This window comes from Coloeus monedula (assembly GCF_965178545.1).
Source record: "Coloeus monedula genome assembly, chromosome: 1".
NCBI lineage: Eukaryota > Metazoa > Chordata > Aves > Passeriformes > Corvidae > Coloeus > Coloeus monedula.
Genome location: NC_138781.1, coordinates 145,353,440 through 145,379,976, shown reverse-complemented (window position 1 = coordinate 145,379,976; position 26,537 = coordinate 145,353,440). Strand labels below are relative to the sequence as shown.

General features: G+C 41.1%; 1 protein-coding gene across 1 annotated transcript; it reads right to left on the bottom strand.

The window, feature by feature from the left end:
- Window positions 1-4,883: 4,883 nt before the first annotated feature.
- Window positions 4,884-24,653, bottom strand: SLC30A8 (solute carrier family 30 member 8; the record flags this gene model as incomplete). The annotated part of the gene is made up of 8 exons (XM_082299212.1): window positions 4,884-5,029; window positions 6,048-6,182; window positions 8,405-8,510; window positions 8,908-9,097; window positions 9,613-9,766; window positions 13,402-13,540; window positions 17,415-17,619; window positions 24,574-24,653. The coding sequence occupies 8 exons, from the start codon at window positions 24,651-24,653 to the stop codon at window positions 4,884-4,886; spliced, it is 1,155 nt and encodes a 384-aa protein (XP_082155338.1).
- Between the last annotated feature and the right edge of the window lie 1,884 nt (window positions 24,654-26,537).

Sequence of the window (26,537 nt, the reverse complement as noted above, 5' to 3'; positions counted from 1 at the left end):
CGGGCTGCTATCCAAAACTTCCTTTGCTGTAGTGCACTCTTGCTAGACACTGACTGTCTGACACAAAGTCCAAACAGAGAGAAGTCAAAGGAGGCAGTTAAACAACTGGAAGTCTGTAATTTCTTTCTTGCTTAAACTGTGTGTAAAGTGAGAAAGGATTTTATTTTTCTTAGCTGAAAGAGATTATCAGAAAGCTCAAGAACATGAAAGAGTACCTTAAGCTGGAGACAGTTCTGATAATTTTCTGGCTATGAAAGTTCTAAATAACTGTAGTACAAAGTAAATATATAGCAGTGCTGGACACGAGTTAATATGTGATTTCTGGAATGGCTGTTGGTCTTTGTTTTTATTAAGTTCCTGTTATGAAAAAAGATGGGTCATTATGCCACATTTTCAACAAACACGGAGCAAAAGGCAGTTTCTTTCTGAGTAGCTTTTATCTAACCACAGGTTGAAGAGGAATGGGAAGAGCTGCAAGCAGAAAGGATATGTTGGCATTGAAATTTGAATAGGTGGGCAATAGAGGCATCGATGAAAAAAGACAAATGGGGAAAAATAGAAGAGCAAAGAAGAAGGGAACAATAGCCAAAAGGAATGAAAAAGGAAGGAGAACACATCTGCTGTGGCTGGGGTGAAGGTACTGGGGAATGTGTGTTGGGGCATGCTAGCTTTTAAAGCAGAGGAGAAAACGCTCCGAGACAAAATTGATAAAACCTCTTAACAATGGAAAGAGACATATTGCAGACCTGCACAGTTCTTGTTCCTTAGCCCACCACTGGCTGCCATGGGCAGGAATATCTGTTTGCCTTCCTCTGGAGATGATGAATTACTTTTGTGATTTCTCACACTAAGTGGGAAATATAATCCTTGATTTCATATGCAGTTCTCATAATAACATCTCAGGAGATCACAGAACTATGTCTATGACTTTAGTTACAGTAAGAAACTATTCTATTGGTGTTAATAACAGATTTGTGTCTTAACTGTTCCCAGCTGGAATAATTATAAATACTTCTGTCGGTGCTTGGTGGTCATCTCAGCACACTATTGGCACTTAAGCTCTTTGTCAATTAATTTGCTGAATGAGGAAAGTTTAGCTTTGCATTTGCCTATTTCATGATTTCTACTCAAAAAAGTCTTGAGTTTCTACCAACTCCTTATCCTTGTGGAAAGTGAAAAAGAGACACTGCTTTTAGGGGACTAGAGAAATACATAATTTACAAGCTGCATAATATCTACTTCAAAATTTAGAGGAAAATGAGTACATACATGTTCACAGAATTTCAGTATGGGTTATCCAGTAAAGTCTGTACTTGCCCACATGAACTGAACTCCATCAAAAAACAATCAAGCATGGAAAACAGACCACTTACATGAGAAATACTTTTCCTTTTCACAGTGGTTCCAAGACTAATTTAGAGATAGCAATTTTTGGTCAGTTTTATTGTAGTTATTCTTCTGACAATCAAAAGGATGTAAAGTTAATAAAAGCAGACAAGCCTAGAAATTGTCTCTGACCTCTGCATATCGCAGTAGCATTTCTGCAGAAATCCTCCCCAGTCAGTCAGACAGTACTCTGAAGACAACCTTGTACCAAGATAATATCCCTGAGGATCAGACTTAGACAGGAATGAAGAACAAACATATATTTTACATTCATATGCGTAGCTCCTTATAGCAATATTTATAACTACAAGTAAATATTTTCTCTAAATTCATCTTCAATCTATCATATTTAGGTTAAATTGCCTTAGGTCTCTAGCTTTCGCTAAAGATATGTGGTTAAATTCTTTTTGTTTGAAATACATTTGCTGCTGCTAACAAACCCAGACTTCTCCTCTGCCTCCCTGATCCTGCCCTGACCTTTACTACTCACATACCCAGGTTACATTACTGTGGATGGAAGCTGCTGCCTCAACTCCTTCTTAAAACATTTTTACAACTTGCCCTTCTCTCCTTTTCATTGCCGATCATTATTTTGGATTAACTCCTTCTTTCCTCACATTTTTATATTTCACTGCTCCTCTTTTCAAATAATAATGACAACTAATGATAACTAGTTATCAAATAATGATAATTTCCAAACATAATGAAACACTTTCCCACTTTCAATTAATTTGCATGATAGCCTTAGCAGTCCTGGTACTGAGTTCTGAATTTTTTTTTCCAGTCCCTCTTCTGCTGCTTCCATCCAGCTTTTTCACAGCTCTACTATTGAACATAACTTTCTTAGTAGACAATATCGCCTGTTTAAATTCTTTCCAAAATCTACTCTTGCTCTTAAAATTCTGGTCTTTTTCCCTACCTCAACCTTAATCTCAGAACTGAATTTGTGTCCTATATGGATGTTTCTGTCACCCATGCACTATCTTTTACATTGCCCTTGACCATAAAACTCTTCGGAATTCCCTATTATATTCAGGTCTGTGTCCTCATTTTGTTCCAAACACTTGGAAAGACATTTTCTTTCATATAATGGCCACACTATTAACTTGTCCTCTCTAAGTAATGAAAAGAATACTCAGGTTGCCTGACAAGCACAGCTGAGTTGCCTTTGGTAGGAGGCAACTAGGCTAAATTATACCAGCAGAGAAACTGGCTGAAATACAAGTTAACTTCTTCATTTAGAATTTCTTACTGTGCTTTGATTTATTTGTGTCTTATCTTCTGGAGTTTCAGCTGTGAAGGGCAAGAATTGTCTTTATTGCTGTACTGAATATCACTGCTATGGCCTCAGCTCTTTCAAGCTGGTAAGTAATGAGATACTCATGAAATTCCTAGCGGGTGTTTTGTTTTAATACCTCATCTGATTTCAGTGGGAGGTTTACCTGACTAAGATCTTCCACTAAGCAGAATAATTTCTTGTTCCCCCTACCAGGTAACAAATGCCAGCTTAATACATCAATCCATCATCACATAATTATGTATTATCTGTAGTCAAAAGCCCAAATAAAAAATTCTAATCTCCTTAGAATGATAAAGGAGAAAACTAATGTGAACCTATTGCTAATAAAACTGAATTCCCTAAAAAGCAAGGCCTATTTATACCTTAATAACACAATGGTCCTTCCATTACTGTTTCTGGAAACTCAGTACCACTTGGTATCATATAATTTATTTTGTTCTAACAAACTTGTTAGTAAAGTGAGCCCCAAAGCTGTTGGAGAGAGAATTGTGGAGTGGGAAAACATTACGCCTAGTTCTGCATGGTAAGCACTGTTACAGCCAGGGGCGGAATTGAAGTTCTTTGGAGCAATGGAGCATGCATTTTGAAGTGCAACCCCTGCTTTTGCTATCAGGCGAGAGTTTAATTCAGTTGGTTGGACAAAAATAGAGGGATTGCAGCAAGACCTGACTCTTTGTTGTCAGTTCTGCTGTAAGCATTGCCAAGTTTGTAAAAGAGGAAGATTTAACACATTGTCCTAGTTCTGGCCAGGACAGAGTTAATTTTTGTAGTAGCCAGGATGGGGCATGGCCAAGACCTGGAGGTTATTCTATACCACCTCCGGTCATTTCCCAGGGATGGGGAAAGGGTCCCTTTGGGGTCATGTAGTGTGGCAGCACAGTGGGGTACTGCCACAGGTGAGCACTCATGTGAATTGTTCATCTCTTGTACACTCTGTCATTGGTACTGCTGCTGTTCCTGTTCATTCTCTTATTTCATTGCTGTTTCCAGTAAATTGTTCTTATCCCAACCTATTATCTTTACCTTTTGTGCCTCAGCGGAGGTGGAGGGGGAATGTGGGAGTGAGCAAGCAGCATGTGGTTTGGAGTGATTTTGTGGGAACACTCGGGGAAACCATGACTCAGATCTTGTTAGGAAACATGGGAATTAGTTACCTGAAGGAGAAGCATGTCACTTCCCTTTAAAGTGAATGGCTGTGTGATATGCCAAAGGCTTTTTCCAATTACCTGATGTAACTTCAGGGAAGTAGTGTCACTAGGTAACACCCCACAGGCGTGAACTCTGAGCTATGACATCAGACAGGATGTTCACAATGGGTCCCAGTCTTTCCTTGCCCTGATTATTTTTTCATTTTCTAAGAGCACCTGGACTATTTTATTGCCATGACTTAGTGGTACCTTGTGATATGGACACACAGAAATCCACCTCAAATCTTCTCTCGTAACTTATCATGGTGCAGCACTATTCGAGTTATGGGTTGTCTTAATAGTACAGAATACTGCCCATGCCTGGCAAGAAAGAGTTTGCCTGAAGGCTGGCTGAAAAATAAATAGGGTTAGCTAAAACAAAGAGCTATTTGCCAAATATGAACGGAATGAATTCTCTTGTGATCCATGCAGAAGAGTATGGTACATATCTGATACTTCCCTTACTAGGCAGGAAGAAGAGTGTCTGCCAAAAGGCAGGGAAAGCACATGCTACCATCACTTTCCTTCCCAGATTTCTTCAACTCTTTGGTAATTTAAATTTTCTCTTTCATCCTGAGTGAGTGTTGAGCTTTAATAACACCAAACTCACATTTCATTATACCTGTGATAATTTGTCTGTTGGTAATTTGAAGGTTGATTGGTTTTTGTTACCTGTAATTACAGACAGGCACTCTAAATGTTGCTTTACTGCCGATCTTCTGGTCTAGTCAAGAATAATTTAGATATTCCTCTTGTAATTGAAAGAAACTGCTGATGGACAGGCAATCCGGCCGATGGACAGGCAATCTGGCTGATGGCTGGATCTACTACATGTTCTCTCATGGTAGATGATACCAACAAAGAAAGGCCCGTGCTCTGCCTGCAATGGCAGTGCTTGTTATTTCAGTTAATTACCATTTGTTGTTAATCAATTACATTCAACCAGCACATATAGTCTCCATTGACCTGTAAGAGGGGATAAATTTATTTGGCATAGCACACAGCTCCCTTTAATCCCTGGGCTCTTGGCAGAAGACACAGTCTGTTTTCTGATCCTGTCCTGATTCAATCTGAATGGTGATGGAGTGGAAGCTGTGGTGCTCAAACAAGACTTGGGTAATATCTCTCAAAATCTTCTGGCTGTCTGTTGTGTCTGCTACAGATAGTAAGCAGAAAATAATCAAAACACATACATTTTGACAATACTTTAAAGAAGTATTGTATACATCTAATATAGACATTGATATCTAATATAGACATTGATATTGAATATAGATGTTGTATACTTCTAGGATAGACAGAAACTTGGAACAGGAAGTTTGTTTGAAAAGTGTTTCTTGTCCTTTTTATCCTCCTTTCAGGAACCTCCATGTCAGCAAAATTTGTTCATTCAAATGTGGTTGGAATATGCAATTTTGGCAAGAGTTAAGTTAAAAGTAATCACCATAGAAATTCAGTTTGGCTGAAGACCGGAGGAAAGCAGAAATACTTAATAAAGATTAGTTCATCCAGTCAGGGAGTAGCAGCAGTGCCAAGTGATTTGGGTGGCTGATAGACCCTCTGTTTTTGGAGGACTTCACCTCTAGCACTGTCCTTGGTCAAACACAGGTGGCTTTTTTTTTTTTTCTTAATACATAAAAAGCAGACGGACAAGTAAGAAAATTGACCTGGGTAGTGGACAGTTTGTCAACTGGGATAAGAACAACAATTTAAAATAATATTTTAAAAGATGAACTGGAGCTACTTCTAAACTCCATCTATTTTAAAAGATTGTTTTACTGCGGGAGATACATCAGGAATGCAGATTTGCCCTGTAAGTTTTTCTTGTAGAGACCAACAGTTTTCAAGTTTGACAAAATTGTGAGAAAAATCCAGTTTGAGTCTAATTCTTTTAATTTATTAAAAATAGCTTGCCATTTATTTCTTTGCCCCACAGCCTCTGCAGCTTTCAAGTTTTGGGCTAAGGAGAGGTCCCTGTTGTTTAGTCAAGGTTTCTGGGAGGAGGATCTGAGAGCTTTATTTGTTATTATTGTTGGTTTTATTTTCCCAACAAAATGATGACAATTTTTTTGACAAGTAACAGATACATAGTCAGTTTAATCTGAATCAAGAAAGACTGACCTTTACTAGACAACAGCTGGATAGTTACTCCCTGCTTATAGAAATTTACTGACCTGTGGCAATGTGAGCAGAGAGAGCAGTTTGATTCATTGTCAGAGACCAAAGATGAAGGTTGTGAACGGACTCCACTTTTTCAACTGCTAAAATTCTTGCTTTTATGGCATCATAATCAAATCCTTTTGATGTTCCTGAAAAGGAGAAATTGATGGGTGTCCTGGGGTGCAGGGTATTCCATTACCATCCTCATGAGCTGTTGAAATCAAGTGGGGCAGGTGTTTCCTTGCCTCCTCCACCCAGACTATCTTTCTGTTAATGGCCCATCATTGTCCTGCCACCTGACTCAGAGATAACTCCCTCCAGACCATCTTCTGTTAATGAGCCTAATCAACACTTGGCCTCATGACTCATTACCCCATTGTGAGATGCTCCACCCAGAGGGAGGAACCAAGCATCCCATCGTGGATATAATCTGAGATTCTGAACACCAGAGATAACCCTTTCCACTGGATTTCCAGAGGACAGGAGCTACACAGCCACCACTGGATTTTCTGAGGAAGAGCAGACCCTTTTTTCTACAGGATCACTGCTTCAGAGGACTGTAGCCACCATTCTACCAGACTGCTACCACCACCCACAACAGGGACTCAGGTTGTATCTTGACTCTGTCAGTTTGAACCAGTGTTTTCTTTTACTTTTTTTCCTTTTCTTTAATTTCCCTATTAAATTGTTATTCTGACTTGGTGCCTCCCACTGGTTTGTTTTCAAACTAGTACAATGGGAAAACGATACTTTTAAGGGATAAGAATGATGATCCATAGAGGAAAATGAATCATGAACTTTTACTCACTTAGATGTATCATTTTTATAAAAGTATTCGATGCTTTGGAAAGCCCATCTATTTCAGAGTTCATTGTGCTATTGAATCCTATCCCTTGTTTTAAACTTCTCCATGGAAGGTTGAGACTCAAGCATGTTTTAGGGAACAATATGGTGTCCAGTTTACATATGGTAGTGAGCTATTTAGCCAGATCATGTCCTGGCCTTGAACCAACATCTTTCATAAGTGCATCTCTATGCCTATGTGAACAGCTATACTCATAATCCACTTGGATGAGTAAACTGAAACAGCAGCTCCAGCTTCCAATCCCTTTTCAGAAAATTCTGGGCAGAATATGCTACTTAGGAGATAGGAAAATCCCCAGAGAGCTGCTCAGGAGGACAGTGGGCTTGTTGCAGAGGGGAGTAGAGCACTGATGACTTTGGCATGTCAGCACTGTTTACAGAAGCTGGGAGTCACTGCTTTGACAAAGAAACTCCTGAGTGTCAAGGGTTGCTCCCCCTTCCTGGTAGTTTGATTTTTTTTTTTCCAGTAATCAAGAGATCTGATATTTTGGCAACCAAAATACAGTTAGTTGCCACACTCTTGTCTAGGTATACTTCTACATGGAAGTATCTCTATCTCAATCACTGAAGGCAAAAAAACCCTAGAATGAGACTATTGTAACAATATTGGATATTTTATTTCTTGAAACAGCAGTAGGTGCAAATGAAAGAGAGAAGAAGTAGCCACTCAGGCAGTCACACTGAGTAGCCATTCAAAACCTGCACTGTTAGAGCTACTTTCCCCTTTAATCCTCATGCCTCCATAGCTGAGAAAGAGTTTGCATTACATTATTCAATGTGAGGAAGGCAAAAACATGCATCTGTGACTGTTCAAGTCATTTGGCCTTGCAAAACAAATATTCAGGCCCACATCTGACAGGATTAAATATTGCTAAGCCTGGCTCTTCTTGCTGCTGCTGTGCTGAGAATTCTCTATTCCCATGCACTTGAACACAACTGGAAAGCTCCAATAGCTTGTTTTTCTGGACTGGTGCAACTGAAAATCCTGTAAACTTCTGTTTCTTGCACTCAGCCTATTTCACAGACACAGTTCAAAGCACAGTCAAAGCACTTTTTCTTGGCAAAGACATGTATTTCACACGGGTAAAGGAAATACACAATGAACAATGTGAGTAGGCATCTCATATGCCAAAGGGGTGATAGAAAGAAATGCTACACATATGATAAACAAAAGAAACTCAGAGCTCATTAGCAAAACACTAGTACACTTATTTTTACAAAAACTGGCATATGTGTAAACCTAATTTAATGGTAGAAAACTGTTTTGATTAAAATTGAAAGTAGGTTTAAAGTACAATCAGAGTCGTGAGAATATCAGAAACTGATTCAGAAATGTGCTATTATACTTTTTTTTTAGCATATATAATCATTATGGAGAAAGAAACAGAAAAAATCATAATGTAAGTGTATTGATTCTGGACTTTTTTTTTAGCATATATAATCATTATGGAGAAAGAAACAGAAAAAATCATAATGTAAGTGTATTGATTCTGGAATCAGGTCTTACCTTCCATTAAGACAGTCAAGATATCCCTTAAAATCGGGACGGTAGTTGCCAAAACACAGATGGAAAACACAAATGTGCAGATTGGGTCGGCTATTCTGTACTGTGGCTAGAAAAATATGAAAACACCACTTTGTTAATTTCATTATTTGTGGTTATTGTAATTTTTAATTAGTTAACATTAAAGAGTAATATATCCCATTCAACTAGTACAGAATGAATGCTGGCCTCCTTTGCCAGTTAGAGAGCCTCAGTACAGGGAATGAAGGTGCTACAGATGAAGAAAGGGAGAGACACCAAAGCATCCAGTTGAAACACCAAGAAGCAAGGGTTACACTCTCAACAGTTATTTCAGTTCACAAGAAAAAGAATAATTCTCTTTGACACAATTACAATGTGTACGATTAAGACAGAGGAAATATTTACATAGTACCTAGTGTCACAATGCTGTGAAAATAGCACTTATCCTTGATTGCAGGGAAGGCACACGAACTAATAAAACCAACCTTAAAGAAGATTATAAGTGCACTAATTAGCACACTAATACTCTGGAATAGATCTCCAATGGCATGCACAAAGGCTGCCTGCAGGCTGGCATTGCTCAGAGCTGGCTTTTCCAGAGGGGCTGACACACATTCCCTGGCTTGTGCCCCATGGCTGTGCCTGTGGCCAGTCTGGTGCAGAATCAGGCTTAGTCTGCAAGACAGGTAAAGTTGCAAATATCAGTGGATATATTGCATCCTTGAAAGCAGTGAGATCATACACATCATCACCCCTCTCACTTCTGAATGCTGAACAGTAAAATCTGACACACTAGTAGAGATGCAGAGCGGCTGAGCAGATAATTCCTAGGTTTTCAGTGGTTTGCATAATCAAGAAAGACTGTGAATGGGGTAATTAATGAGGCCACATTTTTTATAGAGTTCTTGAATATTCTGACATCTAATAAAAAGTGAGATGGAGAATAATCTTTTCCTGGGGTTTGTACATTCATAATTTGCCTTCCCAGTGTGGCAGCTAACAGAAAGGAGGAGAGCAGCTGCAGCTTTCAATGAGAAGCAGGACCTCTCGTTTTGACCCTTTTCCATATCCTCATGGAACTTATAAACACTTAATATTTTTGAGGCCATTAACTCTTTGTAGTTTTTTTATTGAATTACAGCAGCAGGTTCAAGGTTCAAATGTCATGAGAGGAGAACAAAATAACTTACAGGATGTTGGCGAGTACGGCACAAGCAGAGGTAATGAGCATCACTGTAGCATCAATATCGTAATCCAGGTGTAGCAGCCTCATGCAAGCCAAATATATCAGCACACCCGTCACCATCCAAACAATTATCATAGACATCAAAGCTCCCAGAATTTCTAGGAATTAAAACAATCTGATTTTGAGTCAGAATAGGAATGCAAGAAATTTTAAGAGGTTGATGATAATGGTTTCAGGTTTGTGAGCTTTATAGCGAGGAGAGCTGCTTCTTGTATGCTGGCAGACTTGATGCTCACAAAGAATGGGTCAACCTCCTTTCTGATCATAGCAAATCCAGTGGCTATCCAGGGTAGCCTTATGCATGGGGTGGCCTAACCCTGTTCTACCTGCTCCTACTGTTGTGCCCTTTCCATTGCTGAGTTCATGCAACATTCTAAGAAACTGGAGAGATGTAAAAGATCATTTGGGGAGTTCTGGGAGGAGCAAAAGGAGTTTGCCTGGCCCTGACAGTGTGGTGTGAAACCCACAAAGACCAGCCCTCCTCCCCCAACAAGGTTATCTTCATCACAGTGATGCCTTAGGTTTCAGGCATCAACAGGAGCAGAGGTCTGAAGGAAGGAGAAAGGCACAGCTCACCCAAAGCCGTTGTCAGCCATAATCCCCCTCCATTAGCCTCCCCCGTTTCTGCACACCTCTCACCACCTCACACTTCAGAAAGACAGTAGCAGCCTCCAGCGAGGTCCTGTCAGCAAAACTTATCCTGGAACTCATCCTGCCACTGCCACAAAATCATTTTGTGCCACTAGCTGTGATGAGAACAAAAGAAGTTATTTTTTCCCTGGGGTAGCAAAATTTAATTTTGTCTCTATTGGCTTTGAGTTGGGCTCAAATAAATCCAGTCCCCAAGGCCACCTTTTATTGCACTGTTATAGGAGAGGTCCAGGGAAGTGCATATGAACGTGCAGCATGCTTTTAATAGGATGTGGGACTAGTAATTGCCATGTGACCTGAATGGGTAAATGAGCACAACTGAGACAATACCAAAGAAAATGCAAGCTCACAGCAAAGTGAAAGGCAGTAGACAACCAGAAAGCATTTGCACAGACCTCCACTGACAATCCGTTAAAACAGCTTATGATTTTTAACATAATTTTATGAGGATCACCCCTTCTGCAGGCTGGAAATGCTTATCAAATAATTGTTTTGCCTAAAACTGGCAAGTAATAAATGAAAGTGCGCCAACAGGGCAATCTACTTTTGCTTAAAAGTAGATAGAAATAAACATAAATAATACAATTTTTTTCTGCAAGTTATAGGCTGAACCTGCAAACTTGGCCCAGCTGAAGGTGTTGATGGCTGTGCTATCATTGACATGAAAGCAGCCAAGAGCTCTTGTGAACACAGGTACTCACCTGTGTGGATTTATGTATATCTTCCACAACAGAACATTAGCAGTCATCTTTACATATTACTTTTCAATGGAGTATCTTAGCAGAAGTTTAGTTAAGCTGACAGAGCAGTTCAGCAGCACTAAATACTTCACTTGAGATGTTCTCAGTTACTTTTTTTCAGAACTACTAGCACTAACAGAGCACAGCAAACAATAGTGTAGGATTGTGTGGGAATCTCTGAGTCACAGCTGAGGGAAATTAAGGTGCAAGAGAGTTTTTGTACTTGGAAATAGTTTGGCTCACACTATCAGTCATTCAATATTGTGTTTCTGTGTTGCTGAAAGTAGCTGCACTGCTTTGGCATGGAGGGCAGGAGGCATTCAGATGGCTTCTGCTAAACCTCAGCACTGCCATACAGAGTCTTTTCATGACAATATCTATCAGTCTGAGGGAAGCAGTGAAGAAACAGCTTCCAGTGATATGGAGGGCTGCACCTGCAAGACCTTGGTAGTCAGTGAATAGTGACTTTGCCACCTGACTGCCCTCGGCTACTCTATTAAGGTACACACCTGCATATTAAACTGAAAATTTAGCCAGGAAACTAAGCAAGAAACAGGATACCAATCATGGAATGCAATTAAAAACTTCTAACATTTGATGCAAGGCTCTCTTTGCTACCAGGATAAAAAGGCAATAAAGGATTGGTTTTGAAGTTCTGCATTGCAATGACAAAATAAAAATAATCTAGTTCCAGCAGAGGATGAAGTTACATGAAGTGGCTGAACCTGCCTACATTAGCAAGAGAGGTGTCTCACTTTTTTCCCCCCAGGCTAAGAGGTCATAAACATAAAAAGTAATGGTGGCTCAACTGATGTTAAGTAGTAGTTTACTAAGTCTGCAAAATTCAGCTGTGTGTTGTCTACACAATGCCAGCCATGCTTGAGCCATACTAAACCTCCCACTCACCCAGCAGCCTGTTTCCAGCAGAGCTGGTAGATTACACTCAGGAAGCTACAGAAAGACAGGATGACTATGGCATATGTCTTCCCTGGTACTTTCTGCAGCTCCAACAAACCTTGGCCTACAGACATCTGAGTCAGAAGCTCTTTCTGGACCCTCCTACTGAACATCCTTGAAGCATTTATCTTCTGAGTCCTTGGTTCAGGTGCACAGGCGTCCAGAGTCATTTGAGATACACTAACACCTCCATGTATGGCTTGACACAAGGTGTATAATTGACCCATAGAGTTCCAGAGTGGCAACTGGATTTCAAACATCACAAATCATTTACATATAAGCGACAAAACTGAGCCCTGAGACATCCAGCATGAGATTCAGACAGAGACAACTAAATTGTCTTCCCGTAGGCATTAGCTAAGTGTCTAAGCTTGCCCTGTGGACAATGGACATCAAATTAATGGTGATTGACACAGTTCCCTGCTCCATTGACTGACTGGGAAAAAATACTGGTTTCTTAACTGTGAGTGTCTGGTCACATTTGACATGCCCTGGTCTTGTGCTTGGCACCCTGTGCAGTCTGCTATGGGTCTTGTGCAACAGCTGCCATTACCATGCATAAACCTCAAACATTCTAGAGATGTGACACTGGACTTCCATGTTTAGGAGGCTGAATGGAGTCAAGATTTCTGCTGAATGCATCAGAGACCTGGACCCCATGCTTAAAGGTGCTCATGTACATGGAGGCATTGATATTTACGTGTCTAAATCTTGAACAGACTCATACTCCCAGAAAACGATTCTCATGGTTAATATTTTGCTAGTGTCTTGCTTTTATAAAAACACTTGTGTTTGATTGTCAGGCTTTTGGTATTAGGTATCATCTGTAAAATCATTGTTTTAGGTTGAGGACAGAGTGCTTAAAAAAACCTGCCTGTGTTTGCATCTGATAAAAACCAACAGTGATAAAGAGATATGAAGGAAGAGAATCTAGAAAAGGGTAAATGTTAAAGGATCTCACTTTTCTATGAATGTAACATTGCTGACTTTAAAAAATAATTTAATCATTTGCTTTAGAAATGGAGCAAACCCTCATTTTTATAGTTATTGTTGCTTTTATAGAAACCTGTGTTTCATAACAGATTGAGAGGTCAGTCCTCCACACATTCAAGTCACTGAAAGAAGTTACTGTTATTTCAACCAAAGTTAGCACCAGCCCAAAACTATGGTAAATAATGAACTGAAAGACATGCTTTTAACTAAGAGATGACTTCTTTGAAAATCACTGTCTTTCTTGGTTTTGTGTCTTGAGACCTGTGGGAGCATTAGTGCACTGTCTCTCAATGCCTGCAGACCTGTGTTGGACATCAGCATGTTCTCCAGCCCCTGGCTGTGATAACTTCCCTTTCCCATTCCACATGTTCATACTGTGACATGTTTCCTACCTGCTCGATGCCACCCAAAAGTTAACTGTTTGGTAGGAGGTTTGGAGGTGAGCCACAGCGAGAAGAGGCTGATCATGAAGCTTGTCAGGTCCACCAGGATGTGTGCCGCATCGGTGACCACCGCCAGGCTCCCGGCGATCTGCCCACCTGTGTGAAACACGCGTCCACATCATGGCTCTGGTCAGAAGGTTGAGCCAACCACATCAAACTCAAGACCTGTTTTGCTGAGAATCAAAGGGAACACTCAATTTTCAGTCATCATACACAAGACCCAAACATCTTCAAAGATAATTTCATTTTGTACCTCATTCAAGCAATGAAAGGTATGAACTAATGGAAATACATAAGCCAGATTTCTTTGTTAGAGAGAGACCTAAGAACAATAAGAGTTGTGATACATTAGTTCTGTAGTTATATTACTATTCGACTGTTGACTATTTTAATATCTGATTTTTTGTGAAAAGCCATATTAGGAATCACATTTCCAGTATCCTCCCACTATCTTTTCACAGAACACCAATATTTTTATGTATGTACAGCAGTTCAGAGACCTAGCTTATGGGACTCATTTCCTATTTGTTATAGGAAAATATGAATGTTCTTCCTGCTGCCTGACTCTATTTGTCACAGGCAACACTAAAACAGGAATACATGGAAAGGTCCCCGTAGGAGAACTGTGATAAGCAATCAGTCATTTTAGTGAGGGCATAGAGAAAAATGTTCTGTTCTCAGCACAAATCTACCATTTTGAATCCGTAATGCACAACTTAATTTTCCTGCCAGAGCTCAAAAAATGTGGCTGAATATAATTTTACTCTGTGGGGGTTTAGATTTATGTGGATTCTGAAGGAAAAACCCCACCAAATTCAAAACATTTTGGGTTATTTTAATTCTTTATTTCTTTTACTCAATAAGCTAAATATCATTATTTTGCCAAATTCTTCTAACCATGTCTCAGGGCTAAAGGCAAATCCAATAAACTAAAAGTTTGCTTTAAACTGCCCCAGCTGCTGGTGGCTGCAGAAGACAAGGATCCCAGGCAGGACACTGTCCTTCCAACTCATTACAACAGGGGAGTCTTTTCATCAGAAATGTGAAATAATAGAGCCAAAACACCTAGTTTCTGCATTTGGCAATCATTTTCATTCTTCAGTCATTTAATTAATTTCAGCTCACTAATTTCTCCTGACCACAACCCATATGAGAATCAATGAAGCCTGTAAAACATCATAAAATGTTACAGTGCAGATACTGCAACACGATGTATATTTGTTACAGTGCGGATACTGAAACAATAAAATGCCTCGTTCAAATCTTTGGCAACATACCACTGCCAAAAGGACATGTAGATATATCTCTTGTTTCCTTATAGTTGGAGCATTTTCGTGCCAGCAGGATGGACTGTCTATTTAATTTCCTCCTCTATGCATATTTTAGATTAGAATACCTAACAACCTAAGTTTTTTCAGCACGGAATTTTGCCCAAAGTTACTTCCCAAAAGAGAAAAAGCATGCCTGTGGAATTTGGGGGCATCTCATTCCTTACAGTAAAATGAAAAATTCATCAGAATAAGTATTTCCCAGCACATGCTCAAGTATAAATGCACAGATACTTTTTGGTCATGGCACATCTCTTAGACTTTCACTGTTTGCAGAGTAGCTGTATCTCAACAGGGAGGCAGTTGTGCATAGCAGAGGGAAGAAGGCTTGTCTGGCAGTGCCCAGATGTTAACAAGACAGGCATCGGGTATCTTTCAGCAAACAGATATGTTGATCACAAGCTGTGGGCAAAACCCTTTTATATACTCTATTGCCATGTTCTGTGGGACAGCATCTCAAAAGTTTGCTTCTAGCCTGCTGTCTTTGAAAAATGTTTGCAAAATTTTATTTTATGTATTGATGGCATAACTAATGCCTCAGGTGAGTTTCAGAGATCTCAGTCTGCTTAACTTAGCAACTTGTCTCACTGATCAAGTTTTTATGTTCTGCTCTGACATGAGGCCACATGCAGGGTTTGTCTTTCTTTCTACTGCCCAAGTGGAAGTGAAGTACTTTGAAATCCACATTTGGTCCTTAACCACCAAAAACCATTGGAAAGCACTTTCATATCTGGGCTCCACACAGGATGGTATTGGTCTGACTGATATCTCCAAGTCTATGCAAATTGTGATGGATCTGCCTTAGAAGAACAGAAGATAATTGTCTTTCAAAGGGAGTTGGTGGTGTATCAGGCTCAACCAGCAGTGCCCTGTTTGGGAAACCAGTAATGGCCAGCACAGACGGTTTGTGAAAAAGTATCAGGAAAGATCTAGGCATTCAAAGAAGCACAACTTCTCAGCCTCCCTGAGAGTGATGCAGCTTTGTTTCTTCTGTTTAGCATAATAATGCCCATGGAAGCTGTTTGCCCTTAGAGGGCAAGGAGGGGATGGGAAGACATTCTTTATCTTCAGGAGCAAAACGTTTGTAATAGTTACAGGCTTTTACAGCTTTTTATCAATACTCCCAACAAGTGGCCTTTAAGACTTACCAGTTCCCTACAATGGGTGCTTATAGCTTTATAGACCACAAGCAGTAGAAATTGTCAGTCACTCAGTGGTCAATCATCAGGCACAGCAGTCTTGCCTAATGATTAAAAAAATTAAATGTATGGTTCATAATTACAAAAATCTCCACAGAGAGCTGTCTGTAACTGCAGTTATTAACTGGTTTGTCAAAGTTTAATGGTCTGAAGCAAAACGATCTTCAAGCCTGTTACTTAAGCTGTCACTGCAAAAAAGCTGCATGATTCATTAAGCAAAACGAAACATTTAGTTAACATATCATCTGTCCTTCCAATTATCCTCCAGCATAGCTGCATTCACCAAACTTAAGCCTACAGATTATATGGTTTTGTTAATAATGCATTACTTCTGGCACGGGAAATTGCTGCATGGGGATTAGCAGCATGCACCGGTTTTCATTGGGGAAATGCACGTCACCTACGAACAATGGGGCTTCGTGCAGAGGGAGTACGTGGGAGGGAAGAGTTGGAGAAGTCCCTGCTGGGTTTGGCAGCCAGGGGAGAATGCAGAAATGTAGCAACTCTGTCAGTGCCTCCACTTCTCACCTGTGGGGAAGACAAAGCCTTTCTGTTTCGTTTTCATGGGGCTCCAGAGATGTCTGAGCTGGGAAAATATGGGTTTCAGAGGCCTTCCTGGCTAATTTTTGTTACATCAACTGGAACACATATGGCAAAAGACTGTGGGATTCCTCATGCCTTCCCTTACCTCAGCTCACTGCAGAGAAGGGCAAATTAAAGAGCCAGGAACTATCAGGTGGATATAAATATCACAGAATCCATGGAGAGAGCCTATCAGTGAGACAAAATGAAAGCTGATGCTCTATGAGCAAGCCAAATACCTATACTGGATATTGTAGGGTGGGTTCAGAAGTGAAAGCTAATTAGGTAGGGGAATAATCTTCCATTGATCCAGAGACACACCAGCAGGCCAATTTAAAAGATAAACGTGCCCTGATATAAATACACTGACTTAACTGTAGAAAAACAGATGGCTAATCTGGCCCTGGATTTCCCTGGATTTTGAAAAGACTCTTGCATTTATTTTCAGATCCTGCTGCTAGCAGTCTCCATCAGTGCTGAGGTCTCATTCGCCTGGATAAATATGTAAAATCTTTTAATCTTTTAAAAAGAAGGTAACCCAATTTATTAGAAACCTTTTGTGACATGATGCTAAGACATGCTAGTCACTTCTAGTCAAGCTTAAGACCTGGAAGAACAGTTCAGACCATGAACTGATCTTTGTATTCCTACCCAGATGCAATCCTTGAATGAATATATGAAAATATTTTGATAATTTCACTTAAACCCTTTCCCCCTCCCAATTCTTTTAAAGGACAAAGGAGAGTTATTTAATGCCAGGTGGGTTCACTCCTGTCACCATGGTCCCTGTAGTCTGAGTGAAGGGAAGAATGTGGCTGTGCTAGGCACTTGACTGGACTCTTTTTGAACACACATACTCCCCTGTTATCTCAGCAATCATGAAGAAGGTGCAAATTACTGATGCTACACAGAGCTTCCTCCTGGCTTGATGCTGCTCCCTCTTTCTGTTCTCATAGGCCTGTGAGTAGCTGTGACAGTGATATGCTGGATTAGCTACTGTGACTTCTGCTTCCTGCTGCTGCCTCTCTTCATTTGAATTCTTCTGAAGCCAGCTCATCCTTTGGGATAGAAAGAAACAGAAGGTTAGAAAAGAAAAACCGTGGTTATTCAGGCGTCTAGCCCTACAGCACCAGAAACTATGTAATTAATGCTTTCAAAGGATAAAAGCAGCAGTGGGAACAGCAGAGCAGGACATAGAAGAGGCTTGTTCGCACAAGCAAGGCTCTGGGATGGAGCTGCACATGAAATGAGTGCTCTGGCCGTGTTTCTCAGCTCTTTGGGCGCTCCTACATCATTTAGCAGTTTATGAAGCGCAGGGTCGCTTTCTTAACCTGTGTGTCTCATGCACACCACATGACTTTGAAAAAGTTGTACCTCATGCAAATAGCTACCAAATTCAGCATAAAATGGAGAAAATTCTACTAAAAAAAGTCAAGATTTTATTCCAAACAGCTTTGTCAGGAAGACTAGTCAAAAAACCACCCCAAACTTCTTTTTCTTAAATAAAATCAGCTAAAGATATTTCTCTCATCTCTTTGCACACAGAACTATTTTATCTCAAATTTCCACATATGTACAAAATCTACCAATATTCCAGCAGAGCCTGAGCATAGAAAATATTAGCCAAAAAATCCCAAAGGTATTTAAAAAATCAAAGAAATCAATTCTCCATAGTATGTTGAATCCTTTGCACCACTGATTTTGTGGAACGGTGAGAAGTCCAGCAGAAGTGGCTCTTTGAGCATTGCTCCATCACAAGGGGATTTCTCAGCCAAGTCTGCTCTGCCACAAAACCTCAGTGTTGTCCCTCTCAGGATTCCTGCACAGGAAATACAGGGTGGGGGTAGAGAGCTCCTGGGCCAAGCACATTGCACTGCAACTGTGGAAGCTCCTGGATGACCATGACATCTGGTGCTCTCAGTAGAGCAACTCAGAGAATCTCCCAAGGTGGTTTGGTGGGCCAGGATGTTCCCTTCTCATTATCTCTCAATAGAAAAGGAGCCCAAATGGCAAAAAGCCCCCTCTAAACCTTGTCCCAGGAGGCTCGACTTAAAACCATTCTGTGTCTCCCAATACAACCCTTGTTGCCAGAGCTACTCCTGATGTGATCACAGTGTACTGAGACTGTGGCACCAGAAGATGAATTCTGCCAAGATGCACATACACAACGTCTATATAAACACATGCTGCAGCTATTTGAGGTCTGTGTGTGCAGGGGCTACCCAGAAACACAGCAAACTCCACCGCTTTTTTTTTCAAGTCTGAAATCAGCCTGGGTGGGGCTGAGCTTAGCTGCCCCAGTGGCTTTTCCCCCTTTTGACTTCAGACTTTTCTCTGGGACCAGGAAGAATTGTTTCTTCAGCTGAGTGAAGGAAACCTGGGCTCCAGGAAGTAACAAGAGTCCTGGTGACTTTCTGTAGTGTTTCTGCACTGTTTATAGAAGTGTCAAGATGCCTAAAATCTCACTGGAAAGAAATCAGCTGGTGGCTGCCAACCTGCAGTAGTCAATGTCAAGAAAAAAACTGTACTGAAATCACAAGCTTTTTCCAGCTGCTTTTTTTGGGCAGCCTGAGGGGGCTGCAGCTGCTCAGCATGTCTGAAGTCCTGCCAGATGCCCCACAATGATGGGCAAGAGGTAAAGGCACCTGCAGAGCTGTGAATGCCTTGGCCTTTTATGTTCATCAACACCACAGAGGTATTGGAGAAAGAAGACCCACCTTGGCAGCCAAGCCCTGCAACTGTAGATAATCAATGTGGATTTGGTTCTGTAAATATTATTGAGATGTTCCAAGGGTGCGATGTTCCCCTGAGTCAGCCTCTTTCCCAGCCAGGTTAGCATGTGGTCTCTGTTTGCTCAGCAGATACGACTGATTCCCCTTGTACGTATGTGTGAAAGAGCAACTGGTCAGATTTAATGCATGATGTTTGGAGACAGTGAGTCTTCTTAGTCATTTTGTCAGCATTTTCCTTTATTTCCCTCACAACAACAAATAAATGGGAGCTGGACTGTCTGGGGAATGGGCTGCCCATCTGGCAGCTGGGGTCCCCACCAGCCAGTCCTTCTCCAGTCCTTTAGTTTTATATTTATCAGGTTCTTAATGTGCACTGTGTCATTTTTGTACAATATTTTCCTGATGAATTAGACACAGAAGGTACCACAAATTAATTCCTTCCAGATGGCTGAATAAAATGCTGTAGTTCTCTCACTCTCCCCTGGAGATCCAGGCAGGCAAGATTTTCTTTCTCATGATCTCTCTCTGGAGTTAACTTCCAATGCTTTTATATAGTTTGCATGTAAAATTAATTTCCCCTTACCTCAATTTTCATCAGCTGGCATTGAACATTAAAATCATCTTAATGACATGAGTCATGATCAGCTCACCAGCCTCTCAGGCAGGAGTGCCAAAATTACTGCTGCAGATTCTAAGCCACCAAGTCCTTTCCTTGCTGTTAGCAAAATAGGTCACTCTGTGATCTCACCCTCTTTTGTTTTTTGTCTTCCAGTCTCTCTGTCAACTAACAAAGCCTCGGGGCATCACTGAGGGGCAGGAAAGCACTGCCCCTCAGATCTTGCTGGACAGATGCAAAAGCAAACAGAGACAGCATAAACCCACAAATGTCACATTTTTCTGTCTAAAGGGTACCTAAATAAAAGTGCCCCAGTTGCCAGAGGTGGGAAACATTCACTGCTCCCTTTGAACTTGCAGAACAGCATCTGGCCTGATGAGTTGGGAAAACTCCTGCCAGCTCCTGTACGTAACCATTATTTTTCTCTTTCAAAAGCTGCCTGCCACTAATTAAAAGAATCTAAGAATCTAAGAGGCAGTTTTATAAAAGTGTGAATCAAAAGCTTAAAGTGCAAAGATCAGCTGTGTTAGACCAGAAACCCCTTCATAGTGTTTTAGAGCAAGATACAGCCTTTGAGCATCAGATCTCTGTGCAAAGTCACAGATTAAAACATAATCTTTTCTCCAGTTTGAATTCTCTTTCCTTTGTAAAAAAGATAGTCAGGGGAATGTCACTGAAGGGCTCCAACTGAGTCATGCCCGGAAGGGGGAAGCAGAAAATATTAATACATATTGCAGATTCCACACAAATCATTAGCAATAGCTTTTTATTACAACTTCCTTTCTGTTTATTTTCACTTGATCTGCTGGGTGCCTTGATCTGCAGGCTTATGGGAATAATTGCTATCCTCCTAGACCATTATGAGTTCCCCAGTCAAAAGAGGAAAATGTGGAATCACTGCACTTTCCACAGGAGATCATCTCCTTCATGAGGGAAAATAGTAATTTTCTGGTGCCTGAAAGGATAATGAAACTGCCTTCAGAGAAAAATTCATCAAAGCCATAGTCACATCCCTTATGCTGGCACCATTCCGATTTCAATTGATGTACCAATCTTGAATATTTCCAAGGTATTTAAGACCCTGTTAATAGCCTGTCTGTCCAGTTTCTCATTTTCCTTACTGAGGGCACAAAATAAAGAAAAATATTTATATATTTGCATACATTTAGTTTTCCAGTAGATAGGAATTCATGCCTTAGTTATTTTATTTGGCCTCATTTTGAGGGCCTGGCCCTATATGGGTAAAAGCATTGTCAATAATTTTCCTTCTCCGTAACACTATAACAATAGCTGCCTGGAGACAGACCAGAGGTGCATGGAGCCAAGTATCCAAATTCTGTCATAAGCATGAAGGAATACATAATGTCAAAGTACTAAAGAGGAACATTCCCAGAGAGTTACTGCTCCCCAGTTCTGAACCAGAGCTCCTGTCCAACCCCTTTTTACACATCTTTATTCCACAAACCCAGCTGACTTGAAAGTATTGAGTTCCACAATTTAATTATGATGTGTGTAAAAACAATGTGTCTTTTGTCACTCTGAAGATGTCTGCCTGCTATTTTAATTAGTTCTTATACTGTTAGAAATAATGAATGACTATTCCCTGTTTACCTGCCTCACATCATTCATGTTTTTGTGTATCATTGTTATACCTCTGAACCATCAATTTTCTGAGCTGATGCCCTAGTTATTTAATTTCTACTTCATATCAGTTACTACCTTGGTTCTAATTTTCTTTCTCAGAGGAAGTGGCCAAAGCTGAAGTGGGCGTACTGGAGACGGCATATGGCCAGTACTGGGCAGACACAGTCCTTTCTGCAGGGTCCTTATGTCCCCTGCAGGAGGGCAAAGGCGATGGGATTGAGTTTGCCGAGTCTGCTAAAGTACTGTGTGCTACTAGGACCAGCTGGCAAGCCAGTACAAAGGAGACATAACCACAGGGCCCTCAGCGAAAACAGTCCAGGAATCACAAGAAACACCTATAACCCTCCTGAGCATTGATTCTGTAAAGGATAAGGAGTGGTGGAAAGCCTTTATTTGATGACGAGTCTTTGATCTCATAAGAGTTTTCATATTGCCTGCAGGAAAGGAGAAAAAGAAAATATTCCTTATGTTCTTGCTATAGAAAATCACTCTTCACCTGAAGAAATAATCTCCCAGGTTCACTTCAAGCTTTTTACCTGCTGGTATGAGCCTGGCACACAGGAACCAATTATGAGTCTAAGGCCTATAGATAGGAATATCTACAGGTCATGTTAATGCCCTCTGTTAAAAACTTTTGCATGAAGACAAACCCCAACATTTCCACATGACTTTCCTGCTTTCAGCATTGCCCACCGCTGGGTTTTTCCCCTACTTTGTCTCTTGTCTCAGAGACAAAATAGAATATAAATGTTTAATCATTAGAAGAACTTAATTCTCTCTTAATACCACCACTGACTATAAAAAGACCAAACAAAACTATCTCAGACACCTAGGTTAGATCTAATTTAAAGACAGATGGTGTATGACTTACAGACAACACTTTTGCATGAAGCAGGAGAATCTGAGTGCTCAGCTTCAGACCCTGCAGCCATAATGGTTCATAACCTTCCTCAAGTCTGGTGGGAAGTCGTGTCCTGTCCTGAGACCCATCCTGTGTAACGCCTTCCTCTGGAGGGGGAGGTGCAGTGCACCCTGATTACATTGGCAGATGATGCCAACCTTGGAGGTGCAGCTGATGGATTGGAGGGCAAGACTGCAATAAGGAGTCTGGAGGAAGAGCTCAACAGGAGCCATCTGTAATTTCACAAGAACAAATGTAAAGTCCTGCACCTGGGACAGACAGATTTGTGAGACCACATCTACAACAGGTAAGCCTATTACTACTCTTAGCTTAGTACACCTGTAGCTGTGCAGGCAGCTGCTCTGTGACCCCAGGCCCAGAAGGCTGCATCCCCTGATGGGCTGGCTGTGGCTCACGGGCTGGCACCCTGGGTCACCGGGCTGGCACCCCAAGCTGCTGGGTGCAACAGGGAGCAGGGCAAGGGCTTCCCCTGTGCTACCAGCTCTTTCCAACAGGAGGGAGACTCTGGCTCTCAGCCCTCATTTTTGGTTATTTCTGGAATAGAGTAATTAGATTGTGCAGTTAATCAAATTTCATCTGGCAGAAAAAGCAAAATGGAGATGCAACACAAAAGTCACATGGCTAGATGACAAGTTGTCTTCATTTTGGAGAGCTGTGTTACCACCTCCATCACTCAGCCACCTTGGGACCACCACTGCAGAGCCCTCCATCTCAGGGGCTATTGCATGTAGCTGCAGCATCAGCCCAACAATCACAATTGCTTCAGCAATTCACCCCAACTAATTTCAATCCTAAATTAAGAAATAATTATTAGAAAAAATTTGACTGCTTCAGAACATGAGTCAGCTCTCAGATGGGAGGATCAACTGCCAGGGATACTTGCCCCTGGTGTGCATCTTACCTCTCATCTTACCAGGGATATTCCCCATTACTGGTGATCCACGGAAAAAATTGCTTCCTCACAAGGCAGCCTAACAACGGTCCCTGTCTCAGGGGACCATAAAATGGGTTTGCCCTGAGCTGTCCTTTGTGTCCAGAGGTTGCAAGGGGCCAAAGGACCTCAAGTACTGAAGCTGTGCCCACAAAACAGCAAATTTTCAAAAAGCACTGAGTGTCTTCAAAAACTAAAATGAACTGCAGAATCATATGGGATCTTTTTGAAATATAAATATTACCACAGAAGTCATTTTGGACAGTGCCATCTATATTTATGGAGCCATGTAATAATACTTAAATAATAACCCAGATGTTCAATTGACTAAAATACGATGGCACTGACCCCAGTATAAGAACATGAAGAGACAGAGACAGATTTCTATTTGAACTGACAGTGTTTACACCAAGTTTCTGTCCCACGTTTTAAGAGAGCCAAGCAATAAATAACCTGAAAACCAATGAGATAATGGAAATGTCAAGAGGTGCTAAGCTGTAACTGAGCAGCTATTTTCTTTTAAAAATACTTGCTAGTCTGAGTCAAGACGAAGAATGAAAATAAGTTAAACTGCAAAACTATTTCATGATAGACATTTATAGTCATTTTTTTAACCCAATATACAGTATATCATATGTTTTCAGAGGATCTTTCCCCACTCTAGCAAGCTTTTACTCATAGGACCTCTGGCACACAAGAGGTACATTAACTCTAAGTCCAATAGATTATCCACAAGAATATAGCATCATCTTTCTTTCAAACCAAGTGGATAATTTAGACATTCAAGCATGAAGGAGCCTTGAGTCAAACATGGTGTCAATCGCACAATTATAATTCAGCCTAAAATTGCAGCATAATCGATGAGGTTTTGCATCCTACAATAAATCTACTAAGCTTATAAAATACATAGCAGGAGACACTTGCTTCAACAGTAGATTGGTTCAATCCATCACAGACACAGACACATCAGACTGCTGTCTAGTAAAGGTTTCAAATATCTAATAAGAAAGTTTGGGAAGGAAAAAACTGAACAAAACATTTTGAAAGTAGTAAAATGTATGCATGGTGAAACTTCAGACTTCAACTCCTGCAGCTGGTTGGCAGATCAGTGATCTCATTTTGCTCTGATGCAGAAATGGCAGTGAAGGAAACAAAGAGTTGTGTTACCTGTCTAAGGCCAAGGAGTACTTCTTGGTGTCCCTCTCGCTCACAAGACAAGCTCTTTCAAGACTCTTTTTAGCAGCCATGAGGAAAGTCGATGGGGTTTTGCTTGTTTTTTCCCTTTAAACTCTCTTTTCTCTGTCTGAAGCGATATGGGCAGAAATGTCCTCTTGATTTATACAGAAGTCTCTGCCAAATATTTTTAAATTAAAATGTTTTAATAATCTTCCCAATAAACCTGAGAGAAACTGTGAGAGAAAGCTGCTTTCCTAGTGCCAGTGGCATCACTCCATGCCAACCAGTAACTCCCTGAGCGTGTCAGATTGGAGGTTTCGGGCCTCCCTCCCTGTTTTTCTTTTTTTCCCACCCATGTTTGGTGCTGAATCTGCTCTTTGGTCACGCGGGGAGTGCGTGCTGTCCCAGTCACGGGCCCAGGGTCCAGCACAGGAGAGCACACACCGATGTGCACAAAGGAGCTCGAGTGAATGCACTGAAAAAGAGAAGGAGGGTGATTAAAACAGGCTGATTTGCCTGGAAACAGTCAGCCCCCTGTTTGCCTTTCTGCTTGCTTGGATTGGGAGGAAAGTCAACCTCCCTCACTCCAGCTTTGCACAATCCTTTTAATCTAAGCAATCACTCTAAGTAAGGACTGATTTCTACCCCTGGCATGTTCTATCCTAATAGTTTGAAACAGAAGAGGCTGCTTATTATTGCCATTTGCAGCACAGGTTATTGAAATCTTCATTTCAGCAGGAAGGACTTCAGGTTGTTATTTCTGCTTTATTCAGATTGTAAGTTCTATTGACAGCTGTGGTCCCTGGAGGGGAGGAGAAGTCCTCCAGCCTCACTCCTCTCACAGCCTGACCTCAGACATTTGCTTCAGCACTAATGGGAAGCGTTGCACCAGTGCTGTCTGTTTTACCATATTATTGGCAGAAGTAAACTGTGATTGAGAACCCTACCTGTGCACTGCTTTCATGGGACAGATTAGAACAAGGCAGTGAGCAAATGTTGTGGGCTGCTCTTAGTTCTGCAGTCTTTTTTACCATGGGTGCTCTAATATGAATACGATGAAATGGGATCACCCCTTCCTTCCCTCAGCTCACAGAACACACACTCTGTCTGAAATTCATGGGGAAAGGTAGCACATTTGTACATATAAATGCAAATAATTGAGCTTATGCCATCAGAGATCCACATGTTGCCTCCCACATGTCAGCTGTGCAAACATTTCTCTGGAACCTGTGAGCCAAGGAGCTGACTGTGTCTCAGGCACTTTTCTGAACAGCCACAGCAGAAATGCATGTTTTTTCTCAGATGTGCTGTCACCTTTGCCTCTCTAATGCCCTTTTCTTGAGAGCCTTTTCCCAGGTTCTTATAGCCACCTATACACCCTTATTAGGTGGAAGCAATCAACTTTATGACTCATTCCGGGCGCTTCCTGTCTTCTTCTGAACTATAAAAGGTTGCTCTTTAATGTTTTTTAAAGTTGATGACACTTACTGGACCTGACAATGTGGTTGTCTGGCAAGGCTGGTTTGCAAATAGACTCAGGTCCAAGGATGCATAGTATGGACCCAGGGCATTTGCAGAAATCTTACAAAACAGAAGTACCACATTTCTTGTCACCCCAGAAACGCCATTGAGAAGCAGCTTTATTCTGCTGCCAGGAGGGAGTAAGGGAGGAAAATGAAGGTGGCTTTTCCAGCAGAGCACCCTGGAACCTGACACAGGCTTATAATTCATTCCCAGTGAGAGATTCTGCTGGCTCCCCATCTCATGAATGTCACCATTATTGCAGCGTATCTGTGAGCATCTCGACAAATCTTTCCTTTAGAAATCACCAAATAGCAACATCCTGTTGCAGACTCGTGATGTCAGAAAAATAAACCTGACCTGGAACCTGATTTACAGTGGATCTCAGCTTTTCTAGGGTGCTAAGCCAAAGTATCAGGTCTAAGCACCTTCAA